General features: G+C 40.7%; 1 protein-coding gene across 1 annotated transcript in view; it reads left to right on the top strand.

Moving 5' to 3' along the window:
* The window catches only part of cep112 (centrosomal protein 112), a gene marked incomplete at its 3' end in the record, with an annotated part of 102,547 nt that overhangs the window by 45,105 nt on the left and 32,313 nt on the right, over positions 1-25,129 (top strand). Inside the window, exons 18-21 of the mRNA XM_079253572.1 lie at positions 2,899-3,034; positions 5,346-5,453; positions 9,732-9,914; positions 17,111-17,341. Of these exons, the coding sequence (XP_079109698.1) occupies positions 2,899-3,034; positions 5,346-5,453; positions 9,732-9,914; positions 17,111-17,341 (658 nt within the window). The remainder of the gene's footprint in view (positions 1-2,898; positions 3,035-5,345; positions 5,454-9,731; positions 9,915-17,110; positions 17,342-25,129) is intronic.

Raw genomic sequence — 25,129 nt, 5'->3', positions numbered from 1 at the left:
CCACTACACTTCTGGAACAAAAGTGGAGGTGTTTATTTAGCCAAAGACCGACAATGTCAATCACTAAAAAATAAAAGTGATTGCTGCTAAAGATGGTCTGCAAATCATTAAAGCATTTGCATTAGTTTTTCACCACTTGCATTTGGATTTTGGCTGATTTTTTTTTTTTTTTTTTTTTTTTTTACCTTTAGTCATGCTGCTGTTGCTTAAATGAAGTTGTAGTTTCCTAATTTAAGAACTGGGAAGTTTGTTCTCCGAGGTATAAGCCCAGCAGGTAGCTCCAACATAGTCCTGCTACATTCCTCGAGTGGAGTTGTCAGTTACAGAGAGTTTGGGACTGTGGTTCCTGAACAAAGGCCCATGTTCAAACACTCGCACACACCCATCCACCCGCATGCAGGCTCCTTCGTCTCTCAAGCGAGACACAGACTCGATTCATTTTTACTCTGCCTTGGAAGTTTTCCTGCTATTTCTGTGACATCCTTTCTGTTTCCTCTTGTCTTTCTTTTTCCATTTTAGTCTCTCCATATATCCTTTTGTGTCTGTCTGAGTACTGGAGGCAGTTATGCAATGAGTTTGATTAATAATTACAGAGTACACAAAACTGAGGGAAAAAAACGTCTCTTTGTCGTTTGATGTCCAACATGAGAGAGACCAAAATTACAAAGAGACAGAAGATGGTAAAGAGGAGAGAAAGCTTGCACATTCCTTTCTCAATCCTCTGCTTTTGTTCTAACCTAAAAAAAATAATACATTTAGTTGTTTTTATCTCCTTGGTCTCTGTTTGTAGTTATCCATCCGTTCAATCTTTCACTGAACTCTTAAACAAACTTCTTTTTTTTTTTATGAAAGTGGATTTATTGCTTTAAGCCACAAATTTAAAGTGTGTAAAGTCAAAAGCAGTCGTCTGCTGATCTGAAAGTTGGTGGTTCGATTCCAGGCTGACCGCACTGAAGTGGCCATATTGAGTCTATCATGGTATGAATATGTATGGTAAAGCAAAGCACTAAAATAGAGAGAAAGTTGTATGTGAGAATGAGAAAATGTCACATGTAGCGTCTAAAGTACTTTGAGTGGTGAAGATGACTGAAAAACTGCTATATACCCTACAGATATATAAGTATATATATATATATATATATATATATACACCCCCCTCCTCTGATATCTTGGTTCATAGTTGTTCCTCTAATTGGTTTAAAGTTCACCGATTGACCAGAATTCCTTACCTCACATGCCTGACTGTCCAGGAGGAATAATTATTCACACATTGTTAAAGTGTTCATTACAAGCAGCAGGAGAAAAATTCAGCTTGGCACAGAACCACACGTGCACACACCACTGCATATGCAACTGTTAAACAAAGTAACTGTTAACAAAGTATTGTAAAAATACAACACTGTCCCTAACCCTCTCATAGGTTTTTTTTGCAAAAGTGTCCTGGGCTTTGGAAGTGTAATGACTTAAATCTACATCGTATTGTTGTTTCATTGTAGCTCAGAGAGCAGGTGGACCGTCAGGGTAACACTGACATCGCTACTTGTTTTGTTTATGCCTAATTGTGACCCAGCAAGCCTCTTAGATAGAACCAGACTTTTGCAGCCACTTGACAGGCTTCACTGCAGTCTATTTCTCAGAATAAATAGGTAAATCTTTGAAATTTCTGGTAGGACTCCATCTGTAACACGCTCTCTGAGTGTGAAAACAGCCCTGACATGCCTAGTTGGGTATATTTTAGCAATATAGGAATTTCCACCAAGGGTTTCAATACTGATGCCTACTTGTGTGGGAATTCAGATATAAATCAGCCTGTCCTGAATTTTGCCTTTGATGCCCAGATTGCTGGACGGCTTGTTACTTTTGGCCTTGTGGGTATTTGTCACATTGCCTGCACTTGAACTCATCCAGCAGTGGACTGAGATTTACTATTCTCTAAATACCAGTGATGCTTGATTACTGGTTTTCTACACATTTCTTTCTAATTCAACCTTAATTCATGATGTAGTTGAATGAGTCACATTGCAAGATGGAAATGCACTGCTGGCACACACCAAACAGGTTCTGGGTTGGAACCTGAAATTTAGGTTAATTGAAGGATCAAACTTCCTGTAGGGCTGGATGTAAGCATGTCAGCCCTGTGACTGAGTGATCAGTCCCGGCTGCACCCTAGTTATTGCCCCAATATCAGCTGGGATAAACTCAAACACACACCCCTCCCACAGCCCACAAACCCATAGTGGATGGATGGCTAGATGAAAATTTACAAGTGGTTTATGAAAAAAACACCTTTCAACATCTCCTTCACTTCTCCCCTTGTCATTTTCTCTTCCATCCACAACCAGTGCACTCCCCCCACCCACCCACACACACTCACGCGTCACATGTGTTGAGTTTGACAGCTGCTCAGGTGCTCTGTACATGATGTTGTGGCTGGGCCTGCTGACTGGGTTCTGACAGTTCTCAGTATGAGGCTGTCCCCCTCAGTATGCCTGTCAATCCTCTGCACTTGCAACTTCATGACCTGACATTTGGCGGCAACAAAAGCAATATACTGCCATAGATTGAACACACCCACACACATACACACACAGAATTATGTTCATCAAGTATGACGTGAGTTGATACTGCAGAACTGTGTGTACTAATTACTTTCTTTACATTTTACAACAAATCCAAAGTGGAAAACCAACCGAATACAAATTAAATGTATAAATATGTCATCTAATATGTAGAAATTAATTGTAATATCTTTACAATATGCTGTTGATTAATATCAAAGTGTCTTCTTCTTTTTAACTAAAATGTATCTGACTGTCTTGTCTGCATGTGTGTTTCTATGGCTACTCACAGTACAGTCATGTGTATGTATGTGTGTGTGTGTGTGTGCTTAATTTAAAGGGAGATGGAAAGCCAGTTGGACCGAGCCAGGGAGAGCCAAAGGCAGCAGATCCAGCAAGCCGATCTGGCGCTGGAGCAGTTCAAGAAACAGGTGGAGCTCAGCTCGGAGAAGGCCTATGCAGACATGAAACTCCAGGTCTGAAAAACACACTACACACTCACAAATGCATCAAACCTGTTTGTTCTATCTCCACATTCTGCACACCCAGTCGGTTTGTAATATTCATGTGTGTACTGCATTTTAGTTTTGTACACGGTTTCGTGGCAGATTATCATTCCGACGCTGCTGCAGTAACTGTTCCAGGTCATATTCTCGCACCTTTTAACTGCTCAAACTCTAAAAAAAATCTATATGGAAGAGCCAAGAACATCATCGCCCTCGGGCCACTTGCGCTCATTTAGAGCATCCAAATGAATCAATTGCATTTAATCCTTCTCATTAAGCAGATGCATTCATTTCTGCGCTATTACATGCGGACCTTACTTCTCGTCAGTGGGTGTAATGTGGGCTGGTCAGGCTCCACTGGAGAACAGGTCACACATGCTATAAGCTATGAGACTAATTAAAACCTTGACGCTGCCTTACAATCAGCCCTCCGTGCTGCGTGGGCTACCACTTTTTTTTTTGGAGAGTTTTCCAATCAGTACGCACTCAACCTAAAACTTCTGCTGGAGTCTCACAAAGCAGTTTAGCTACAGGTGATTTTTGTTTACCGAGTTTAGCTACGCTGTATCTGTGTGCTGTGTTGCCAAACTGAACGGAGTGTGGCCCTTCATGTTTTAAAGGGTTGAGATGAGCAAGTGTTAGTTGCTGATTGGTGAAGTTTCTTACCTAGTTTCAAATTAGCGAACGAGCCGATTTATACTGCCTGTATCTGAACCCTATAAATGAACTTTTATTTATTTACTTTTTTTTTTTTTTTTGCAATCTTTTGCAAGTTTTCAAAAGTCATGATGAGGTTATATCAGTGAAAACACTAAAAATGACACCATCTTGTCTTATTGGACGGATGCATATGAAACTTTTCTAGATTGCCTCAACATGAATGTTTTCAAATATTTGCACTGAGAGCCTGGCTTGTTCTTTCCATCCCCCCCCCCCCCCCCCCCCCCCCTGCTTTGCTTCTTTTCTTTTCTCCATCTCTCATCCTTCCATCGTCTTGCTCTTTCCTTCTTTTCCCATTGAGCCCCTGGCATCCCAATCTTCAATCTAACTTTATCCTCAGCCTACATCAAAGCCATGGGAGAGGAGAGAAGTCTCTTCTGCATCCCTGTCATCTTCTCTCCCTCTTTCCCTTTCCTCCCCTTCTCCCTCCCCACCCTGCTTGTGCATTGCTGCATCACATCCTCCTACTAAGACTTTAATGTTGCAGAAAGAACTTCAAAAGAAGTTTTTACTCTCTTTTCTCATCCTCCCATCACTCCTCTCATCATCCTCTCCCTCTCTATGTCTTCACATCGTGTGATATCTAAACGGTCCGTATTACTCCCTTCCTCTGTTTGTCTTTCTTTCTCTTATTTTAAAATCAGCATCCCGCTTTTCAGACAGCGCTGAAAGGAAAAAAAAGATTGCCCTATTGGAGGGGGGGGGGTACCAAACAGAGTCAAATCGCAGTTGCGCGTGTGGTTCAAAGGAGGCCTCTGCATTCTAAATGGATTAATAAAAACACATTAAGCTTTTCCTGAATCTTACAGAGTCGCAGAGATGCAGAGGCGTTTCAGTAAATTACATTTCCTCTTGTTGTTGATGATTATCACCTGAACAGAAACATGAAAATGGTTGGAGTGCAGACGCTACGATAAATTAGATGCGTTGCCATTAAATGCCTCTCTATACAAATAAAATAAAAATCCATACAGACACAAAAGCTTTTTTATTTTTTACTTTTTTTTTTTTTATTGATTACTTTTTTTTAATTTATTACTATTTGTTGTGGTTGTTGACTTTGTGTTCAACCTGTTTTCTTGCTTTTGTAAGTTTAGATGTGAACAACGGCATGTTTAATACACTATACGTACACATTGCCAGATAACTTGATTGTTGCTGTGTCATTCCAGTGTTAAATACTTTTCCCAGTTTGCACTTCATTAAAATTCCAGTTCGAAACACTTCACTGCTGTGTGTTTTTGTTGCAGATATGTGTTGTTCCTTCGCATCTGTTGTTCATGCAGTGAATTAAAAAGCGTGGGAACATCTACTCATTCATTTTAAATGACTGGATGTATATAGAAGACATGTGCTGATGCTGTGATGATAAGGAACATAAACATACGGCGAATCCCTGCAGATCTCAGAATTCCAGTAGATTATTAACACACTGTTGCAGACTCACAGCATAAATGTACTCTTATGAACCTTGTCTATCAGTTATGCATTTGTGTGCTGAATTATTTCGAGTGGGTCAAAATAATTTCAACTTTTGCTTGTGTCCTTTTCACGCCTCCAGATGGAGAAGGTGGAAGAAGACCTGAACTGCTCCAAGTCCCTTAGGGAGAAGCAGGCCAAGGAGTTCTCTCTGCAGCTTGATGCACTCAGACAGAAATATGAGCAGCAGGTTTGTATCACTGAGTTTTTCTTTTTTTTGTCTCCATTTGTAAATATTTGCTTTTCTTCCTCCTCATCTTTTTTTTTTTTTTTTTTTTTTTTAAGTTCATTGCGTATGCAGGGAACATAAGACCCCTCTTGCCTCCATCATCATCACATTGTAACCTTTGCTGCATAACCAGTATAGACTTGGTCTTTTGAAGCTGGGATCCATTTGGTCTTGGTTTGTCTTATTTCTTCCCAATTGTTCAACCCCGATATCTCACGATAAAGGACATGCTTTAGATTAAGCTTAAATTCCAACTCAATAAATATAATCATTGCCAACTGAAAACTAATACAATCAGCCTTGAAGATGCATGGTTGAGTAATCACCCATCTCTGCTCCTCTTCTTCAATTAGGAGTAAAAAAAAAATCGTTTTCACAGCACATTGAAATGAATCTCTCTTAAAGAAAGACATCAGATTCAATTAACCCAGAGAAATGGATATCATTTAGGGGCAGCTGAATTCACTGAGGCAGGGCCAACAGTGCATAATTCAATATTTTTGGCAATCTTTAACAATGTACATAGAAAAGTAACTTCAACGCGTTATTAAAAATGTGTGTATTCATATATCTCATGCCATACAATAATAAATATTTTTCTAATTGCTTTGCTAGATAATGTGGAATAGAAATAGGTTGCATCATCTCCTGTCCTGTGTACAGTGTGGACATTTGCTGCAATAGCATGGTGGGATGTGCAGCACTAACTGCTGTAACATCTCTATTTTCCATCTGTATCCACAACATGATTGCTTTCCAGGCACCAAGCTGGCACCCAACCTGCACGTTAATAAGCACGCAAACGTGGATTTTTAGGCCAGATGGAGTTTTACATTGCGTGTAATTTGCACTAGATTGATGTAAATGAGGGATATACGGCTAGTTCTGTTTCCAAGTAGTGGAGAAACTGTTCTTTTTAGTGATTTACACCCCGGCTGAACACCGGTGTTTGAAATTAAATTGGCATTTGTTTTAAGAAGAAAATCCATAAAAATTGAAATGTAATGCATTTATTGTGTAATTTGTCCAAATATTCACATCCTAAAACAAAAGCAAGGAGTAAATTAGAAATAAATCTCTTCTTCCTGTTGTAAACGCATGATGTTATAGAAATCAGACAGCGCTGCTTAAACCGATTGCGTCTAAATCTAAGACTTTTTTTTTTTCTGCCCCTATGTAATAATCCAGTCAAAGTAAAAATGTATTAGTGTTTTGAGATGCTGCTGGAGTGTATTATTCTCAGAGATCATGAATTCCATCTCATGTGAAAATCAGTTAAGCTGTCAAAGATTTGTGGGAAATATTCAAATTCTGATCATCTGCTGCAGCTCTGAAGAGGAGGGGGAGTTGCAGCTGACAGCTGAAGACAAGCCAGGAAGGTTAGAAGCACATCAGGAAGCTTTTTTCTTCGAGATAAAAATGCACAAAGATGATGGATCTGTCTTTATGATGGTCCAGATATAAAAGCTGGTGACGTTTGCAGTTAGAAGTGCATTAGACAAAAGTGGAAATGTGCATCTGCAGTTGTGTGATGACATGCCATTATGCATGATTTACTGTCAAACCAGCTGTTTGATGTTGCATGTGCATCATGTGGACTTTGTTTTTCCACACATTAGCATAAATTACAATTCTTTTTGTCTACCTGATGTCTCTCGGAGCTGATTTTCCACTCCGAAGAGAGTGATGTCACAAGATTGCGGGGGTCAAGGTAGTCCATTCAGATGATCACAAAAGGGCAGTTTCAGTGAGGGAACTATGTTTGCCGGTTCAGGCATCACAGTTCCTTGTAGCGCTCTGGAGGTTTGAGATGTAGAAAGCATCATACAGCTTATTTTGAGTCAAGTGCTTGACAGTTACAGGAAAAGCTCAGTATCATCTCTCATCAGTTGATAGATCAGTAGAAAACATGATAAAGGAGTCCAGCTGTAAGCCTTCTTTCAGTGCCACACACTGGGTGTTTGCAGCTCAGACTCTACAGTGAGGAAAAAGATGTTTGTCTCTCTTTTTTTTTTTTATCTCTCCCCTCTTTCATGCATCCTTGCCTCCCCTGCTGAGACCAGACAGCCTCTCCCTTCATCGCTCGCTTTCCCTCCTCCACCACCCTAAACATTTCAGATATCTCCCCCCTGGGGCTGTAAGAAGCCCATTACCTCACTGTCCTGCCTCAATGCATCCATCCCACTCACACAACCATGTCGGCCCAGGCTGACAGGAGTCGTGCTGTGCAGTAACACCCGGCCCGTTCTGTGTCTGTGGCACCAAGCTGTGCTCTAAACGAGTCAGCTTTCCCCCCCCATAAGCACCATACCGGCCCCTTTAAGAACCGCAGCACCCAGCATCCCCTGCACGCTTGCGCTATGTGATGTCACAAGCAGGCTCCTTGTTGGGTCTGCATTCTGTCATCCCCTCTCCTCCTTGTGTTTTTTTATTCCTCATTGTTTTTCTTTCAGCGGATCTATCTTGCCCATTTCTTTCATCTAAAACCCCCGTAGTTCAAAACTCTTAAGTGGGACTGTGCAGCAAGCCGGGATGCCTTCCCCGAATCTAGCAGCATGTCCTGCTAAGGAGTTCTCCGAGCAAGTACCTGCTTATCAATCCGTCTGCTGTAACTTGCTTGCTTGCATGAGTCTGACCATCCCTGCGGGGCAGCATACTCTGTCTGGATTTGTGTTTGCCATGTGTTTGAGTGGAAAAGCCATTAATGGTAGTGCAAATTTATTTGCCTGTGGAATTTTCAGCATTGACATCACCAGTGGAAGCATATGGAGGGGGTTGCCCGTACTTTAGTTTGTGCTCATCGGTTGTCTTGTTCTTTGCCCTCAAGTCTGCATTTGTGCGAGTCGTCTCCAAAGTTCATGCTTGTGTCCGCCCCTTTTATTTTGTCATCAGAGCCACACCAATGATACATTTTTATCCAGCTGAGGTTTCTCGGCTGCCCAAATGAAGTGTCCGTTAGTTGCTGCCTTCTCTGTTCTGGGGGCTGAATCCAGCTTCCTGTAGATAGCCCCTCATTTATCACCTGCCCTGAATAGCCTCCAACTTTGGAGAATAGCGGCATGGATGGAGCAGGCATCGGGTGCAGAGGCTGTCGATCTCCGCTTCTCTGGCAGGCCAGGTAGGGTGCCGTCATGCACAATGTGCAGGGGATTAGCTACAAAGCAGGGAGGCAACTGGGCCCCAGGCCCCTGCTGTCCTTTCAAGGCTCCGACTGGGCCTGCACGGTAGGATGGTGTGGGGGTTGCTTGTCTCCCCGCCATGGGGGAGTGGGAACGGAACAGAGCCTGGGAAAGGCTTTGGAGCCCGGGTCTGAGAGCTTCACCGGCAAGGCTCACCTCTCAGCAGGTGACTACACCGACAGCCAGAGGAGATTACAGGCTTACTTCAGCTCACTGGATGATTAAGCCGTGGAAATAATACGTTTTGTCCCATTAAAGGACTTGTACTTTACTTCTACTGTATGGTACATAGAAGTTTGACAATCAGATATATTTATATATTCTAACCAAGCCTTTCTCTTCAGTGATTTACACATTCTTCAACACCATAATCTTAAAGGTTCACAGCCTGTTCACCAGAGTTTCCTCATCACTTTTAAAACTTCGGGGCTGATTGGGAGACATTAATACATAGGCTATGGTTGAACATTTAGCATGTTCTCTGGTCTTACCAAAGTTAACGTCCTTGCTCCCTCTCAGGCTCTTTCAGATTTGGGTTTATAATAATCATCATATTCATTGACTAAGCCGATTTTCACATGCTGTCAGGCGCATAGCATGGGGCATCGGGTAGTTTCTGCAGCCAGATGGCTAACCCCTACCAGCTCTCTTGCATAGCACAAACTAGCTGCTCTTTTATATGCCGATCTAAAAAAAAAAGGCGAGGGGGACAGACTTGCAGAGCAAAAGAAATGGGACATTCAGGGTCGATATGTACAATTAGATGGAGAAGTGGGAGGATGGGGGAGAAAATCACATGTAAACATATCGCGTTGTGTCGATCTGCGACCACTTGAGAGAAACTTGGAAACTTTCCCCACTCTTTTTTTTTTTTTTTTTTCTCCCTCCACATGCTAGAGGGGTTGAGCGAATGAATGTTCCGGCTTGTAGAATGGGAAGGAAGAAACGGGACGAAGAAAAGGATGGATGGATATGTGGATGGACAAGTTGTCATGACGACAGGATTGCTCTGAGTGTGTGTTGGCTGATGAAGTCTCTCTTTGCCTGCTTGTCCAATCAGATGGCTGAGCAGCGCACGCAGTACGAACAGGAGAGGATGCGGCTACAGCAGCAGCACAGCACGGAAAAAGACAGCCTGGTCCAGAAACACCAGCAGGAGGTTAGCAGCCTGGAGAGGCAGGCCAGGGCCGCCCTACAACAGCACCAACAGCACACCCAGGAGTGGAGGAAGCGCGATGCCCAGGTAGGGGGTCTTCACTGCTCCATGTTCGCATATATACACACACACGTGCGTGCGCGCTGACCCGCCGCTCTCCTGTGGACAACCATTTTGTATGTTGCCCATTCACATCGCTCAGGGGTCTCAAAAGCACAGCGGGTTGAGACAGTTTTTTCGTCCGGGCAAGACAGATATTTACTGTGGGGGGGGGGACATTTTTGATTGCTGTGGGTTCAGAGCGAGAATACGGGTTGTTTATTACTTTTATTTGAATAAAAATACAATATTGTGCATGAAGAAACAAACCAAAAGTGGAGAAAAAAAGCAAAACTTATAAATATACGTCATATTTCCAACTTTTCATGTTTTTAAAATAATTCTAGATCACAACAAGAGTTTGTGAAACAAGTTTTAAGATCTAAAACAAAGAAACTCCAGATGGCCGTGTGAAGCAAAAGAAGCATTTCTGTCAAGTGCCAAGCTTTTCATTCAATTTGGATGTTCTGTTTATTATTTTGCCGTACAACTTTTGGCGCCCCGTTAAGCGTCTAACAATCCCGCCGAAGTGCATCTTTCGCGGCATTGTCTGCTCACCACAGGAAGCTATCTCCCTCCGGAAAGCTCTGGTTATTTTCTTATTACAGCGTATTTCGTCCACAATGAGTTTATGACATTTAGCTCCAAGTTAATGGACGTCCGAGACACAGAGGGACTATCTATTCTGCTTCCATTTAGCCAAGACAGCAGGTCTTCATCTTAAACCCCTCCACTCTGTCCTTGTCGCTTTCCACCGTGAGCTAGATTGGAGCTCTGTGGGAAGCCATTTGACAAACCAGCCTCCCAACTGGGGATGTGTTCAACTCTTCAAGCTTTCATGAAATGAAAATAGTCAGCATGCAGAATTACGCGTATTGTCCGTTAGCTGGATATGAGGGAAGATGGATGTTTATCAATGTGTTTGTGGACAAAATGTCCTTACACTAAATGAGGGCACAGATGGTGCCAGACAAACTCGGCATGGAATGTTTTGTGTTACTTTAGTCAAAAAGAGTGCGATGGTCTTAGTTACGGCATTTATTTACAAGTCTTCTGCAATTATGAGAACTTTTTTTTTTCACAAATATTGAAAATAAATGAGTCTGCAGTTTTTTGTTGTTGTTTTTTTAAGAATATACGTGTTAGAAAAATTTGTCATGTCAAACCTGGTCAAAAAATTTGTTTGCTACTTGAAGTCTTTCCATCTACATACAATAATTGTTTACTTATATATATAAGTAGTTTTAATCCTTTTCAGATGTTTCAAAATAAAGCTAGAAAGTCCCCAACAACAGTGAATGCCCATGCTTTTTTTTTTTTTTTAACGTTTCCTTGTCTAACTGTGTCGGGGAGTGTCTTTTCCAGCCAGTAAACGTGTGATTTCTGGAGATGCCATCACCACACAACTTTTTCTTCCTGCCTTAACTAATACCACGCTGCCCGATTTGTTTCAATATGATGTCTCAGTCTGACAAGTGTCGGAATCAGAGGAGGTGACAGAAAACAAACTTCCCCAGTGCTCGTTCCGTACCTTCAGTTCCTGTTTGCTCGCTCAGTGTTTTAAGTAGCGATCTGAAACCTGCATAATGTCAGATGTTAAGATGGAAGAAATCAACATTTTCAGTTACAGCTTAAAAAGATTAGACGGTTTCTTTTAAACTGCTGGAGATGTGGGTTGCTTTGGCTGGTGTTGCAGCAGATTGGGTAAGGCCTCTTGTTTTTTTTTTTTGTTTTTTTGTTTTAAACTTTTGTATCAAGCGGTTTTCAGTCCCTCAGAGCATAAAGAAGCCTTTTACATGCAGCCCTTTAAACATCTAAATCTGTATTCTGTTGATGCTTACAGAAAGTTACAGAAAGAATACTTTTTTTTATCTTATTCTTACGTCAGAGAATCTGATCGGACGACACTCCACAGCTACATAGGTCAGGTGGACAAATATGCTATTAAGAAGCATGTTGGTGACAGACAAGCAGCCATCACTGCCTGCTGTGGGGACCGAGGCAAGGCCTCTTTTTTTTTTTTTTTCCCCTGCTTTCCTCCTCCACACTTTCTCTTGAATCTTCCTCAAATCAGTGAAAGGACAGTTGCCGTTCCAAACTTGGCAGGAAAAGGGAACAGCTAATGTCAGTCACACACTCCCAGGATGAGTAATGCCCACTCATCCCCTTGATGTGGTGGGACACTAATAAATAGCATTCCTGGCTCTGGGCTTGTGTTTGGGAAGGAGAGCCAATGAGTCGTAGCCACAGCTGGAGGGAAGAGCAAAAAAAGAGAAAAAGAAAAGAAAAACTCACACAGGGACACATTGTCCTCATCCCACCAGAGCGTGTCATTCAAAGTAACTCTGGCTTCAGCCGTTGTGTCGCTGCAACACATTATAAAGGTTAGATCACCCATCTGTTGTGTACATGGGGCTTATGCATCATTTAGTACCCATCATCATTCACGTGTTGATAAATCTTTCTCTTTCATTTGTTGTTTGTAACCTAAATGAGAATTAAAATGAAGTGTTTGGGTTCAAAGCCCAATGTGTATATGGCCTTCAACCAATTCATGGGATTTACTCACAATTCCCAGCAGTATGGACCTGAATATTGTTGCCCTCGTGGAAGAATAAACCTTTTCTTTTCTATTTTTAAATAATCACAATGGTGATAAACTGTCTCGCTGGTGAGACATGTTACGCTGCTGTGTGTTCTGTGAACTGATCAGTGCTCCCAGGAGGACGGGGAAGTTTTATAGGCTGTTTCAGTCATTCATTAGTAAGCTACCTTTCTTATGTCTCATGTTTACATGTTGACATGTGCTGACACATGGAACTTTGCACAACACAACTTATAACATTAGTGGAAACTTTCTTAATTTTCAAATAAATTATTTGGCATCTACCATTTTCTCAGAAACATAAACACACACACACACACACACACACACACATGTATATATATATATATATATATATATATATATATATATATATATATATATATATGTATATATATATATATATATATATATATGTATGTGTGTGTGTGTGTGTATATTATATACATATATATATATATATATATATATATATATATGTGTGTATATATATATATGTGTGTATATAATATACACACACACACACACACATACATTATATATATATATATATATATATATATATATATATATATATATATATATATATTATACATATATATATATATATACATATATATATATATACATATACATATATACATATACACACACATTGTGTTTGATTTATCGTAACTATTTTTGACAAGGTCAACTTTGTGTTTCTAAAGTTGTTGAATTCTTAAACATTAATATGAACTTGCTTCAAAACTTTGAGTGAAATACATTTGTTTATGTAAACCTCGCAGTTGTTTGTTCTATGCAGAACCTGTCATTCATATTTGTTCCACCAGCTCCTCCTCCAAACATCTTTAATGACTATTATTTTCCCAGATAAGTATTTATTCTCTAGAGGAAGGTACAAACCATCTGGACTTCAAACAGCATGGGGGAGAGTGGCGGAGGTCTTTCTCGGGCTACATAATGATGTTGTCAATTTTTCAAGGCTTCTCAATCCGAAGTACGTGATTAAAATGAGTCAAATAAAAAAGGTGATGACAGACTGAGTCAAAGCTGAGATGAAAAGAGCAGCCTAGACCTGGATTATCTTAGTGCTGGCGTGTCGTCATTTACCAGATGACTGGTCAAACGATCGCAGAGCAATTCTTGTTTTGTTACCCAGGTGTGAAGGACAGAACTTGAATGTCTTTATAATCAGGTTGTTTTAGTGGAAAATGTTGGCTTCACCTCTAGAATATTTCCCTTATTGACTGTACTCGATGAAACTCTCCAGTGTGACGTGTGTACTTGACGTTGTGTAAGTACATTCATCCTGAACTGCTTCTTCAAATGAATTCATCTAATTAATTTTACATGCCGGCTGATTTTTTTTTTTTTTTTTTAAACTGATCACAGCTGAAGTCGTCATTAAATGTCGATCCTCTGTCATGTGTTACAACATAACCCCACCCCACCTCCTGTGATGTTTAGTATGCGCATACATCATGCCTTGGATATCGGCCAGTAGTATATTTATCCATCTGACAGCAAAAAGTTATTCTCTGTGACACACATCCCTGCATCTTCTTTGCTTAGATGAGACAACATCATGCATTAATGCATATGTATCCTGTAACCCTCATCCATTATTTGTCTGTTTAGGGATAAATTGTCAAATTAATGTTAATAGTAAATAGACTTGTTATATTGCTCCACAATATAAATGGAGTTTTCACATAAAATATTGTTTATTGATGCTCTCCTCCAAGACATATTCTGTTACGTTTATCTAATTGCTCATGTCAGGGTGTGGAACATAAAACATTATTTTATATTGAGTTTTTGTCGACTAATATGATACGGCTGGATGAGAAGCTGCTTTAAATTCCACACCTCCAGAGAACAGCGCTGCAGAGTTAAGTCTCATAAGAGTCAATATCTAACTACACAGAAGGGGTTTACCATTATTTCAACAACTGATATGACAAACCATCATTATAGCTGGATAAAGATAAAAGTACATGTTAGATTCTGCAATAAGACCCACATTGCCATCATAGAGAGCTTCTTGGACAATAATGACACAAAGTTTCCATTCTGGGTTTAATCATTGTAAGTCATTTTTACAAAAGCTGGGATCATTTTAATATGTGGTGGAGTATATCTCAATCAAGTTCATTTCCAGAAGATCACAAACATTGTCATGTTAAATGACCAGAAAGCTTTACAACTTCTACATCCAAATGTGTGTCACTCCTGTGGAAGTTGTTTTGAACTTTTAGGTCATCAGGTGGAACAAGTGGAATTGGGGTACACCACAGTGTGTGGGCAAAAAAAGTCAAGCTTATGCTTAAAGTGATGTATTTTTCAGTTAAAGCTAATAATTTAGTGTCTTGATGCTTGATAATACCAGAATCAAATTAAAAGCATTTTAACATCCTATCGAGTTCTGCACAGTGGCTCAGTAATTTGAGTCAGTCGTGTTGATGCAGGGCTACATAGCAAACCTGCTGGATTGTGACTCTTGTAGTACTGGATTGAGTATTTCTGACATAAACCACTAAGATTCTTGAGATTTGAACGATGTCTACTATTCCAGGCTACAATTATAACAGAAAATTCTGTAAACTCTTTTTTCAGACCAGTTGCAAATGCAGTTTATGTGTGAAGTCGTACTGCACTCCAGTCCAGATGACACTGCAGTATCTCCTGGTACTGTTATCAGCAAGGGTCCAGTAAAAGTAGTTAATCTACAACAAATCTTTTATGCATTACTAAGAAAAATGCAGTTGTAACATGATGCTCCTGAACAAATAACCAAAGTTGTGAAAGGCATTTATGCAGCCTTGGACTTCAGGAATCTGCCTTATGAATGTCAGTGTGCCATCAAAACCAGTCAGTTTTAAGGTCAGAAAGATATTGTTACTTTAAGAGTTACTGTAAGCGCAGGTTTAATCAGTCAGCACAGTTTCAGAATGTAACAACTATTAGTGCATACATAGTTTGAATAAATCTGTTATGTTTTGATTAAATTTGTTTAAGCTGATGTGAGATATCCACAGTGAGTTTGTGTCTGTCATTACTGTAGAGTATTTTATCTAAAGAAGATCTAGTAGATATTGCCCATTTTTTCTTCACCTTTTCATGTTTTCTCTTGATTGAAACCATTTACTGTTCATCAGTATTTTACCATCCAACTTCATTGTCATTTTAGTTAAATCAGTTTGAACCCGCGTTTCGGCTGTATTATTACCAAAGACAGCTTCCTTACAAAGCTGTTCATCATGTAGGCTGTTAAAGTTTGTTTGACCATTTTTTTTTTTTTTTTACAAAAAAAACACTCTTTTTGACGAGAAAAAAAAAAAAAAAAAACATTTCTGTTGTATCACTGCTAATGCCTTGGCTGTAGAAGAATATATTTTAGGTTATTAAAAAGGACTTTTGAAATAGAAATCAAATAAGATGAATAAAGAATTATACATTAAAGTTTCTTGAAGGCTCACATCTGATTTCTGCTTGCCCTTGCTGGTGCAACTTAATGAGAAACAATGGAGTGGGACTTAGCTGATTGTAAGTGTTTTTGTTTTCAACCACACACACTTTCTGAATGTGCTACACTCAACGTGTATGACAATTTGTGTCTGTTGTTGTGTGTCTGCGCACAAGGGCATCTGTCTATGTGTGCAGTGTAGAAAGTATAACTGATAGCCACGTCATCTGCTTGTTTTCATGACACACCTTTGAAGTCTCTTATGATTCTCCCCAGTGCCAGCTTAAAAAGACTTCAGACACTTGCTGTCTTATTGCCTTAACACGGTGTTGTCCTGGGATGCCCAGGCTTTTGGGGGAGGGGAGGGGGTCTGCAGCCAAAGCACACAACACAGTCTAAAGTAAGAAAATAACTGAGGTGAGAAATGGGGATGTGCAATAGCAAGGGAATAAGTGTACAGGTATAAGTGTACATACCTGTATAAGTGTACTGGTATGGAAGTGTGAAACACTAGACTGTATTTTCGAGCCACCTAAAGCTTAACTTAATGCTTCTTCCTCATTTCCTTCTGAAACCTCTATCACCTTAACTGTGCCGTGAAGTTTTGACTGAACCATCAACATCTTTTCCTCTAGACTTCTCCCAAACCCAGGAGATGTAGCTTCCATGCACGTGTCAGATCGGTCTATTTCTGGTGTTTTCTGGGCCATGGGGTTTTACTTATTAGCATTCCTACTGTGTAATGTTGACTCTCATTGGCAGCACTATTAAAAGGGCTCTTCTGAGCAAAGTCAAGGCTGAACATTTCAAAAAGAGAGAGGTGAAGAGAGAGGTCACCGAGGCTCCCCACCCACATCCATGCAGAGTACAACAGAAACATTGCCGCTTTTTTGTGAGGCAGATGAACAGAAGTCGCTCTACTTCACTCTCGAATATCATTTATTATATCAATTATCTCCCTTCACCTCACCTTACTTATTTTCAGTTTACATTAAAAATATATCTAGATGTTCTGAGAGTTGTTCCACATAAAACACATTTGACACAATCTGTGCTTTAAAATAAAATATTTTCCCCTAATCTACTGTATTTTTCCATATTGCTGTCCAGACAATTTCAGATTTGGAGGCTCAGGTGTCAAGTTTAAGTGAGGAACTCAAGCAGGTCCATGCCAAACATAAGCAGCACCTGGCTGAGATGGCATTGTTCCAGGAGGAGGAAAGGCAAAGGGTGATCCAGGACAAGGAGACCTCCCTGGACAGGCTCCGCTCTGAAATGGAACGAATTCGCAGTGACCTCGAGAGAAGCCACCAGCAGGAGAAGGATGCCAGTCGTGAGAAGGTAAATTAATTGGATGAGAGGAGAATATGAGGTTCGGTCAGCTCTCAGTATCTTGTATTATTTTCTCATATTTCATAACCTGTAGGTTCTATGTTCATTTATGTCCCATGTCTTATGTGATATGACTGCTTAACATGTTTGTCAGCTGCAAAAAAAATTGCCCACCATTGTGAAATCTCATGCTGGCCTAAGAAGAAGCTGACCTAAGGTGGTGTTGATCAGAACCTAATACCTCAGCAGGGCCCATCAAAGAAAGCATTTTTCATTATACACCATCACGACCCCAGCTGCACAGCATTAGCAACGGAATGCAGGGACCTCCAAAGAACCCAGGCAGCCATTTTGGCTCCATATGGCACACAGAACCAGTGGTACTTAGTTGAGAGAGATCCTTTAGAAAAAGTGTGTGTTTATGACAGAGTAATCCTGCTGTGCCATTTCCCCATCTGGGTGTGTGAAAGCTGTTTTGTTGCTAGCCGTTGTTTTAGGCACACGTAAGTTAATTTTTCTGTGTTTCATCATGTGTGTATGCAGGTGAATCTAACCTACAGTCGTTTGGCAATTTGTAGTAGATTGAAAGCACTAAAGACACATTCCCATCAGCCTTTTTTATTCAAATCCGAGTCCGCTTTCTTCTGAATCGGACCAAAGAAGCGAATTCTGTTCGCCTACAAATGCAGATCTCAGTCTGCATTAATGCAGACCAAATACAGGACTGCAAAAAAAAAAAAAGCCACTTCCTGCATTTGACGTAGCATTGCATTGTGGGTAAATACATAGCGACCGTGTTAAGAGTCCTCTGCTTCGTCTGCTATTCATACTGCGATCATTGTTGCCATGTATTTCTGCAGTATACTTTCATAAGACCAAATAAAAAAAAACAAAACACCGATAGGAACAGAGTTTTCTTCTTCACGCAGGCCTTGTCCTCTATTTTGCTAAATTCTAGTACAGCGCCACCTTTGGTGAGAATGAGGATATGTTATCGTAAAGGTTTTGCACATTTGACCAAAGTGCAGCGTGAACACAATCTCGGTCCGCATGGATACCCCCCCCCCCTTAGAACTGAACTGAGTCCCCGGTCGGACCGAGTCCCCAGTCGGACCGAGTCTGGCGGACTATCCTGATGTGAAAGCAACCTAAGGTTCAATGCTGAACTCAGAAGCTGATAAGACTGTCTGCATTTTATTTTTAATAGACCAGGGAATTCTTCCATTATCTACATAACTGAAAGTGCATGTTTCTAAAAACATCTCACTAAAGGTTGAATGTCTTATTTTTTCTCCTTTTTTCTTCCATTTTAATCTTTCTCCAAGTTTGACTTTGAAGGAAGGAGGGAAAATTTTCACTTCATCGTTGTGCTTTCCGTTTGTCTCCACACATGGGATTGAAGTCAGTCAGGCCTCAGATCCATATTGACTCATTCCGTCCTTTTTTTTATAAGCTTAAAATTTCTCATTCTTTTGAAGCAGTTAGAAATGCTGTCCTCTGCAGTCCACTGTGCTGTTGGAAGCAGAAGCAGGCCAGCTTTTCCCTTTTCACACCACATCTCCCAGATTCTGGTGAAAAAAGGCCAGAAAAATCCATTAAATCCATGAATGGATTCTCATCAAACACACATACGTTTAGGGGAGAGAAAAAGCAGCAGAGAAAGGGATAGTCGGATGTTTTGGTGGATGTTTTGGGGGTAGAGTCAATGCTTTTGGAATGAAATAATGAGAAACAGAAAATCAGAGGAAACAAGATTGTTCTGTGAGATAGTGCCATTTATTTGATCTGCTGCAAAAAGAAAGAAGGGAAGAAAAAGTGAATGTGGCAAGCTGAGGAATAGGTGTGTGGGGGTGTTAGTCTGGATGCTTTTGAAGTTTATCTTTGTTAGTGTGCCTCGATGTGCATGTGTGTGTTCATGGGTGAGAATGAGCAAACAGAACCTCGGACCTCTCAATCTCTATTTTGCAATAAGGGGACTGAGGCTGCTTCTATGCCTGATAAAGACAACTCATCTCTGGGCTGCAGTGAGCAAGAATCCAGCCTCTCACTCCCATCACCTTCTTATCTAACTTCTTTTACAGCTCCACACCCCCACCCTCCACCTGTCTCTATGTCTTTCCCCATATCCTCTCCTCGTCTTTCAAGTTGTGGCAAAGCTTAGAACATCCAAACATTCATGGTTTCTGGCTATAACCACAAACGTGGATAAACTCCATCTTGGCACTTTTGGAGACCCATTGCAGATGTTATGGGCAGTTATCATATATATATATATATATATATATATATATATATATATATATATATATATATACACACACACACACACAGATATATGGAATATAGAAAAGTAAAAGAAGGTTAAATATGTTGATGAGGAGCAATGTAAATTCACATTCTTGGGTCTTGTATCTGCCTGGATAGTGCATGTGACGCTTACTCCATTTTGGGGAATGTTCTTGTCCTCCTTGCACTTTTCACCTCCTCCTTTGTGCAGGTTAACACTACCACTCAGTTGTCTGTCAACTGGCAGGTCATACTTATCATTTGCTTTTTTGCCTTCTGTATATTTATTCTGTATATTATATTCCTTTGTGCAGATCTTGCCTTCCTTCTTTTTATTTGGTCATGTTTATCTAGTGAAACTGGCATTCCTGTATCTTAGATTTCCTAATAAATACAACTGATTGGCCCTACCAAAGGCCCTAAAGTACTAAACAACAGGGTATTCCTACTGATTCATCTAATGTGAACTCTAAATGGTTAGATCAAAAGTTCAGACCAGACGCACTCATTTCCCAGATTTGAATGGGAAATGGTCCATGTTGGGGGGTGAGTGGGCAGGAAAATGTGTATATATACACACTAATAAATGTGCCATTACATCAGACAAGTAATGTTTGTAATAATGTTGTAATAACTGCCTTGCTGAACTCAAAGTTTATTTAGTGAAAGCAAAATCTTTGTGTTGAAGCTGTTCATCTCACACAACAGTGTCATACCTGCTCCAAGCTCGTCAATACCAGAGATTTGATATCATGGAAGACAAAAGATCAAGAGGCTTTAGGTTTGATAGGAAATGAATGAACGTCTGGAACCTTGAATTCATATTTACTCTGTCTGGAGAGCACAGCTCTTTGAACTGCGACAGGAGATTAGATGTACAAATTTAGTCAGATACGTTGGTGGGGCCATGTGTGTTTGTGTGTGACTTCATGTGCTCACAAAATAAACAGAGAACATAATTCCACTTCTTATATATACCGGTATATGAAGTCTGCATATAAAACAAATACAGCTAATCCTGTTCTCATAGATTTTAATAGCTGGGGTAAATGTTGCCATTCATTACACAGAAACTCCATATTTGCAAAATTCAGAAAGTGACATGACTAATGGTGAGTCGCACATTTTCTGATGATTCCTCAGGCAAGTGGTTTAAAATGTGTGTGCAAAGTAGTTGTAATGCATGTGTGTGTGCATCCATACCTACTTTTACTTTAGATCAAAGGCTATTTCATCAAAGAAATAACCAAGTGTGACAATATCACCTGGGGGCAATGTGGTAGCCAATGAGAAAGCAGTATTTTTTTTGCTTCCAGTAGCCAATCCCTGCACCCTGTGTTACAGAATCTGTGTCCCTCTGGCTATGCCTGATGTGGCTTCACACAAGACACGACACAGCTCACTCATTTCTGACACAAGCACATGCTGGTTGAATATTAAAAAGAATTTTTTTTTTTTTTTAAAAAGTAGAGGTGTAAAGTCCTCAGCCTTGCAATTAGTCTTTTTTTTCTCAGATATGTGTTTGCTTTAAGGATGCTGCGTGTTTGTGTGGGTCTATGTTTTCAGAAATATAACTGCAACAACAGAGATTAGCAACAAAATGGAACTGATTGAATGTCTATTTAGGTAAAATCTGTCTGTGTGTAGCTGATAATCAGCACATGAAGCCTTCCTTTACGTATTAATGTAGTTGCGTTGGAAAGCAATGATTTTAGCTGTAACACAGCTGAAGAAGAGGAATACTGCAAACATTTGGTCCCTTAACTCTGTTATGAACATCATTTATGCTGTTTGGTGACCATTTTGTAAAGAACTGTATAGTTTTTAGCATTAAGAATAAATGTAGCTCAGCAAGAAACAACAAACCTGTTTTCTTCATGTGCTGATGATCCTGGCCAAAAACAATCTACCCAGATTGGTTTGGACTATTTGTCCTGCTTCACTCATTTCATGACCTTGAGTTACAAAGTGTACCCGAATTCCATCAGTAATGATTGTTCTTGGTCTCCCTTTGCCTCTTCCTCCTCATCTACTACCTTTACCATGAGCTCTTCCTCCTCTGCCTCTGTGTCTGCTCCCTGTCCCTTTTAAATGATGTTCTTATTCCACCTGCGTGCTCTGAACTGACAGTCGGTCTGATCACATCATCAGACCCGTGCGTTCGGTTGTGGGCGGTTGTGTCTCAGATGATAGCTGTGTTTGATTTGTGTTCACATTTTGCTGTCAGTGTTTACAGTTTTGCAACACCAGTGTATCACAGTGTGAAAAGTGCTTAGTGACTGCAACAGCAGATGACTTTTGCAATATGGGTTTAATGTTTGACTAAAAGATTGTTGGCCGCATATGAGTTTAAGCCACTGAGAATTAGCTTTTGGGGGGGGGGTTGTGTTTTAGCAAGGAGGAAAACTGTAAGACAGATTAATGTGTTGAAAGTTTAAAAAAAAAAAAAGAGGGGATGGTAATATAGCTTTTCTGGTTGCTATTTCAGGCCCAGCTTTGATTCTGAACCAATGACACACTCGCAGATTCATCCAGAAGGTGGTGGTACGGGATTGTTGTCGTCGTCGTCATCATAACTATGTCTTCTTTCTTGTCACAGCTGACTTATTAGTTTGGCCCTGCGCCATTTGGAGATGCACAAAATCATATTATTCTGTTGGTCATGGATTAGGCAAGGAGGAGAAAAACACTAGCTGGAGGATGATCAAAGAGGCCCCCACATCCACCTCATATTGACAGACTAAGTGTGAGACAATAAGATGGAGGAGAAAACAAAAGGGAGGAATCAGATTTTTAGGGAGAAGGCTCATTTTAGGGTGCGTGTTGCCGACCTTTAAGCTTATTGTTTGGATATGCCTGAATTTCCATGTATATTCTGCTCAGTGTGCTGTTGAATAAACCTATGCTGTGTATTTGTCTACACGTACGCATGCTCAGATCTGTGTGAGCCTATTCGTCTTCTCAGCGCACCACAGGGCCCAGCGGCAGAGAGAGAGAGAGAGAGAGAAAGAGAGACAGTGAGTGAGTCACCCAGCAGATGAAAGAGTCCAAGTAAAGGCTCTGCCGTCCCCCCAAAAAAACATCACACAGCTCCCTTGCTCACTTTTTGAAGTCATCCGAGAGGAGGGAGGGAAGCGACACACTTTCTCAATCGCATTAAGAAATGGCATCAGGCAGCTCCCATCTTGTTGCACGCTATAGATTACACTTTGGTTTGAAGTGCAGTTTTAAGTGGGACACGATGATTCTGGGCTGGGTTTTTTTTTTTTTTTTTTTTTTTGAGTTCTGAATTCATCTCAATATCCTCCTGCATCTGATCAGAACAGGGATGGAAATGGGATAAATGGGAAAAACTAGAAAAAGCAGAGTTTGACCCTGTTAAGTTCAACTCCTGCTGGAATGAAGCTGTTGGTGCAATCGCTGCCATCACGCAGGAATGTAGAAAGCATGATTGAGACACTTTCTGTGGTTTTAATGTCTCCCCACCTGCTTAAGTTAAGGCAATCTCTGATTCAGCAGCTCATCCAGTAAGCCTCCAAAGCCTGAAGCAAACTTTTTAGTCCCAACCTTATGATGTGGGTTCGGTGTTTAGCCTTTTCACACTGATGGTAATGGATGTAATTGGTTTTCTGATACCGAGAACTGCCCGCGTGTAATCATTGAACATTTGGTATTTTGCGTGTGGCTCCACATTTGATGTATGTTTATCTGTGTACGCCTGCTTACGCGTGTGCCTGTGATGCATCGTTTCTGTACTGCGCGTGATGCAGCGCTGACACTGAGCGGCGGGGATGAAGAGAATCACTACTGACAGGCATTGATGGCAAACTGTGAAATGGAAATAAAGCCTCTTGTCATTACAGCGCCAACTCTCTCCCGAGCGCGCACGCACACACACAGATTCGCAGGCAAGACAGCAATGATTACAGACAAACGAGCAAATAACATCTCCCAGCTCTCCCTCACTAGCAGATTGAACTCAAATTGTTACGAGAGTCATGCATGGTGAACAGAGCGTCATTTTCAGCGCTTACAAATACCGCTGCCACTGAACTAAAGGCTTTGTGGAGCTGTGGAAAAAGACTCTTTCAAATCTGGATTTTTTTTTATTCCCTATGTTTGTCGTCTTGTTTTGTTTTTAAGAAGCCCCATAAATCAGCTCCCCAGTGTGCAGCTTGCACCGCGTTATAAGCACGATGAAGCTACTAGCAGACATTGATAGAGCAGATGTCCCCTCATCCTAATCACCTGTCAGATAGCAGTCACACGACTCTCTTCCTATGTGTTGAATGATTTCAGCCATGTGTCAGCAAGTCTTTACTGTAGTTTTCAGTCTGTTTTCCAGAGTGAAACTTTTTATGACGCTACAGAAAAAAAAACATAATTGCTCTTCAGCAATGCAAGCTGATGGGAAGCATATCGGAGAAACATACCATATAGAAGCAGTGTCTTTTCCTGAGGATACATGTCTTTTGTTTCTACCAGTCAAAACAGAAGCAGCACAACAGATTCTTCCCATTTCATCAACAGTGCACTCAGGCACTGCACACCTTTAACAAACCTCATTTCCAAACAGCTACAGATCAAAGCCTCACATCCGGTTTACCCGCTATCTGTGTTTTTAAGTAAGTGTGATGTGTGTGCTTGCATTAAAGTGTGTGTATGAGAGAGAGAAAGCTGTCACTCTGCTTTCTCCCACTAATGTCAGTCTTTTTTTAGCATGCCCTTTTAGTGTGTGCGTATGTCTGTTTGGCCCGGTTCCCACTGCAGATTATTAATTAAGTTGTGGTAAGCGGTGCATGCCTCGCCTTCAGATCTACATCCACTCTCTTTAACGCACACACACACACAACGTATCTGCACGCACGCACAAACGCACACACTTCAAAGCAGCTACACTCCACACCACCTGGATTAAGAGGCGATTGAAGAGCCTGATACAGCCTCAAAGTGCCTTCAGCACAAAAATGCCTTTGGCAGGGCACAGGTAGTCTCTTTGAAAGTTCTTACACGCTCACACCTACACCTATGGTTGGGCTTTTAATTTAGCTCTGTTTTTCCTTTTGTATTGGTCACAGTCCAGCGCGCCCCCTGCACCCCCCCACCCCCCCCACCCCCCTCCTCATATGTTCTGTTTGTGTCTTCATCCAGCCGTTTTTAGCGTTTAGATGGTTAATGTATGATGTCGTATCATGCTTTCTGCTGAATCCCCCTGAGTGACTGTAGGTAAAAAGAATAGGCTAGTAGCAAGCTCTTTATGTTTTTATGAAACATCTGAGCCTGTTTCCATGTCAGCGTGGCAATCTGTCCCCATCAATATATTCACATGTGAACCTCCAGTCATTTACAGCACGACTCATTAACTCACAGCCAACTGGTTTGGTAGTGATGTATAACTTTGATGTAAACATTTTCATCAAAACAGCCTCATCTATTTCTCATCTTCTGCTGTCATTTAAAGAGCAAAGTTGGAAACGTGGAGTGAAGGAAAAAACATTCTCTGCTGGCTGA

This window comes from Telmatherina bonti (assembly GCF_933228915.1).
Source record: "Telmatherina bonti genome assembly, chromosome: 14".
Classification (NCBI taxonomy): Eukaryota; Metazoa; Chordata; class Actinopteri; order Atheriniformes; family Telmatherinidae; genus Telmatherina; species Telmatherina bonti.
Note: the sequence above shows the minus strand (reverse complement) of the source record. Positions and strands in the feature narration are given on the sequence as shown.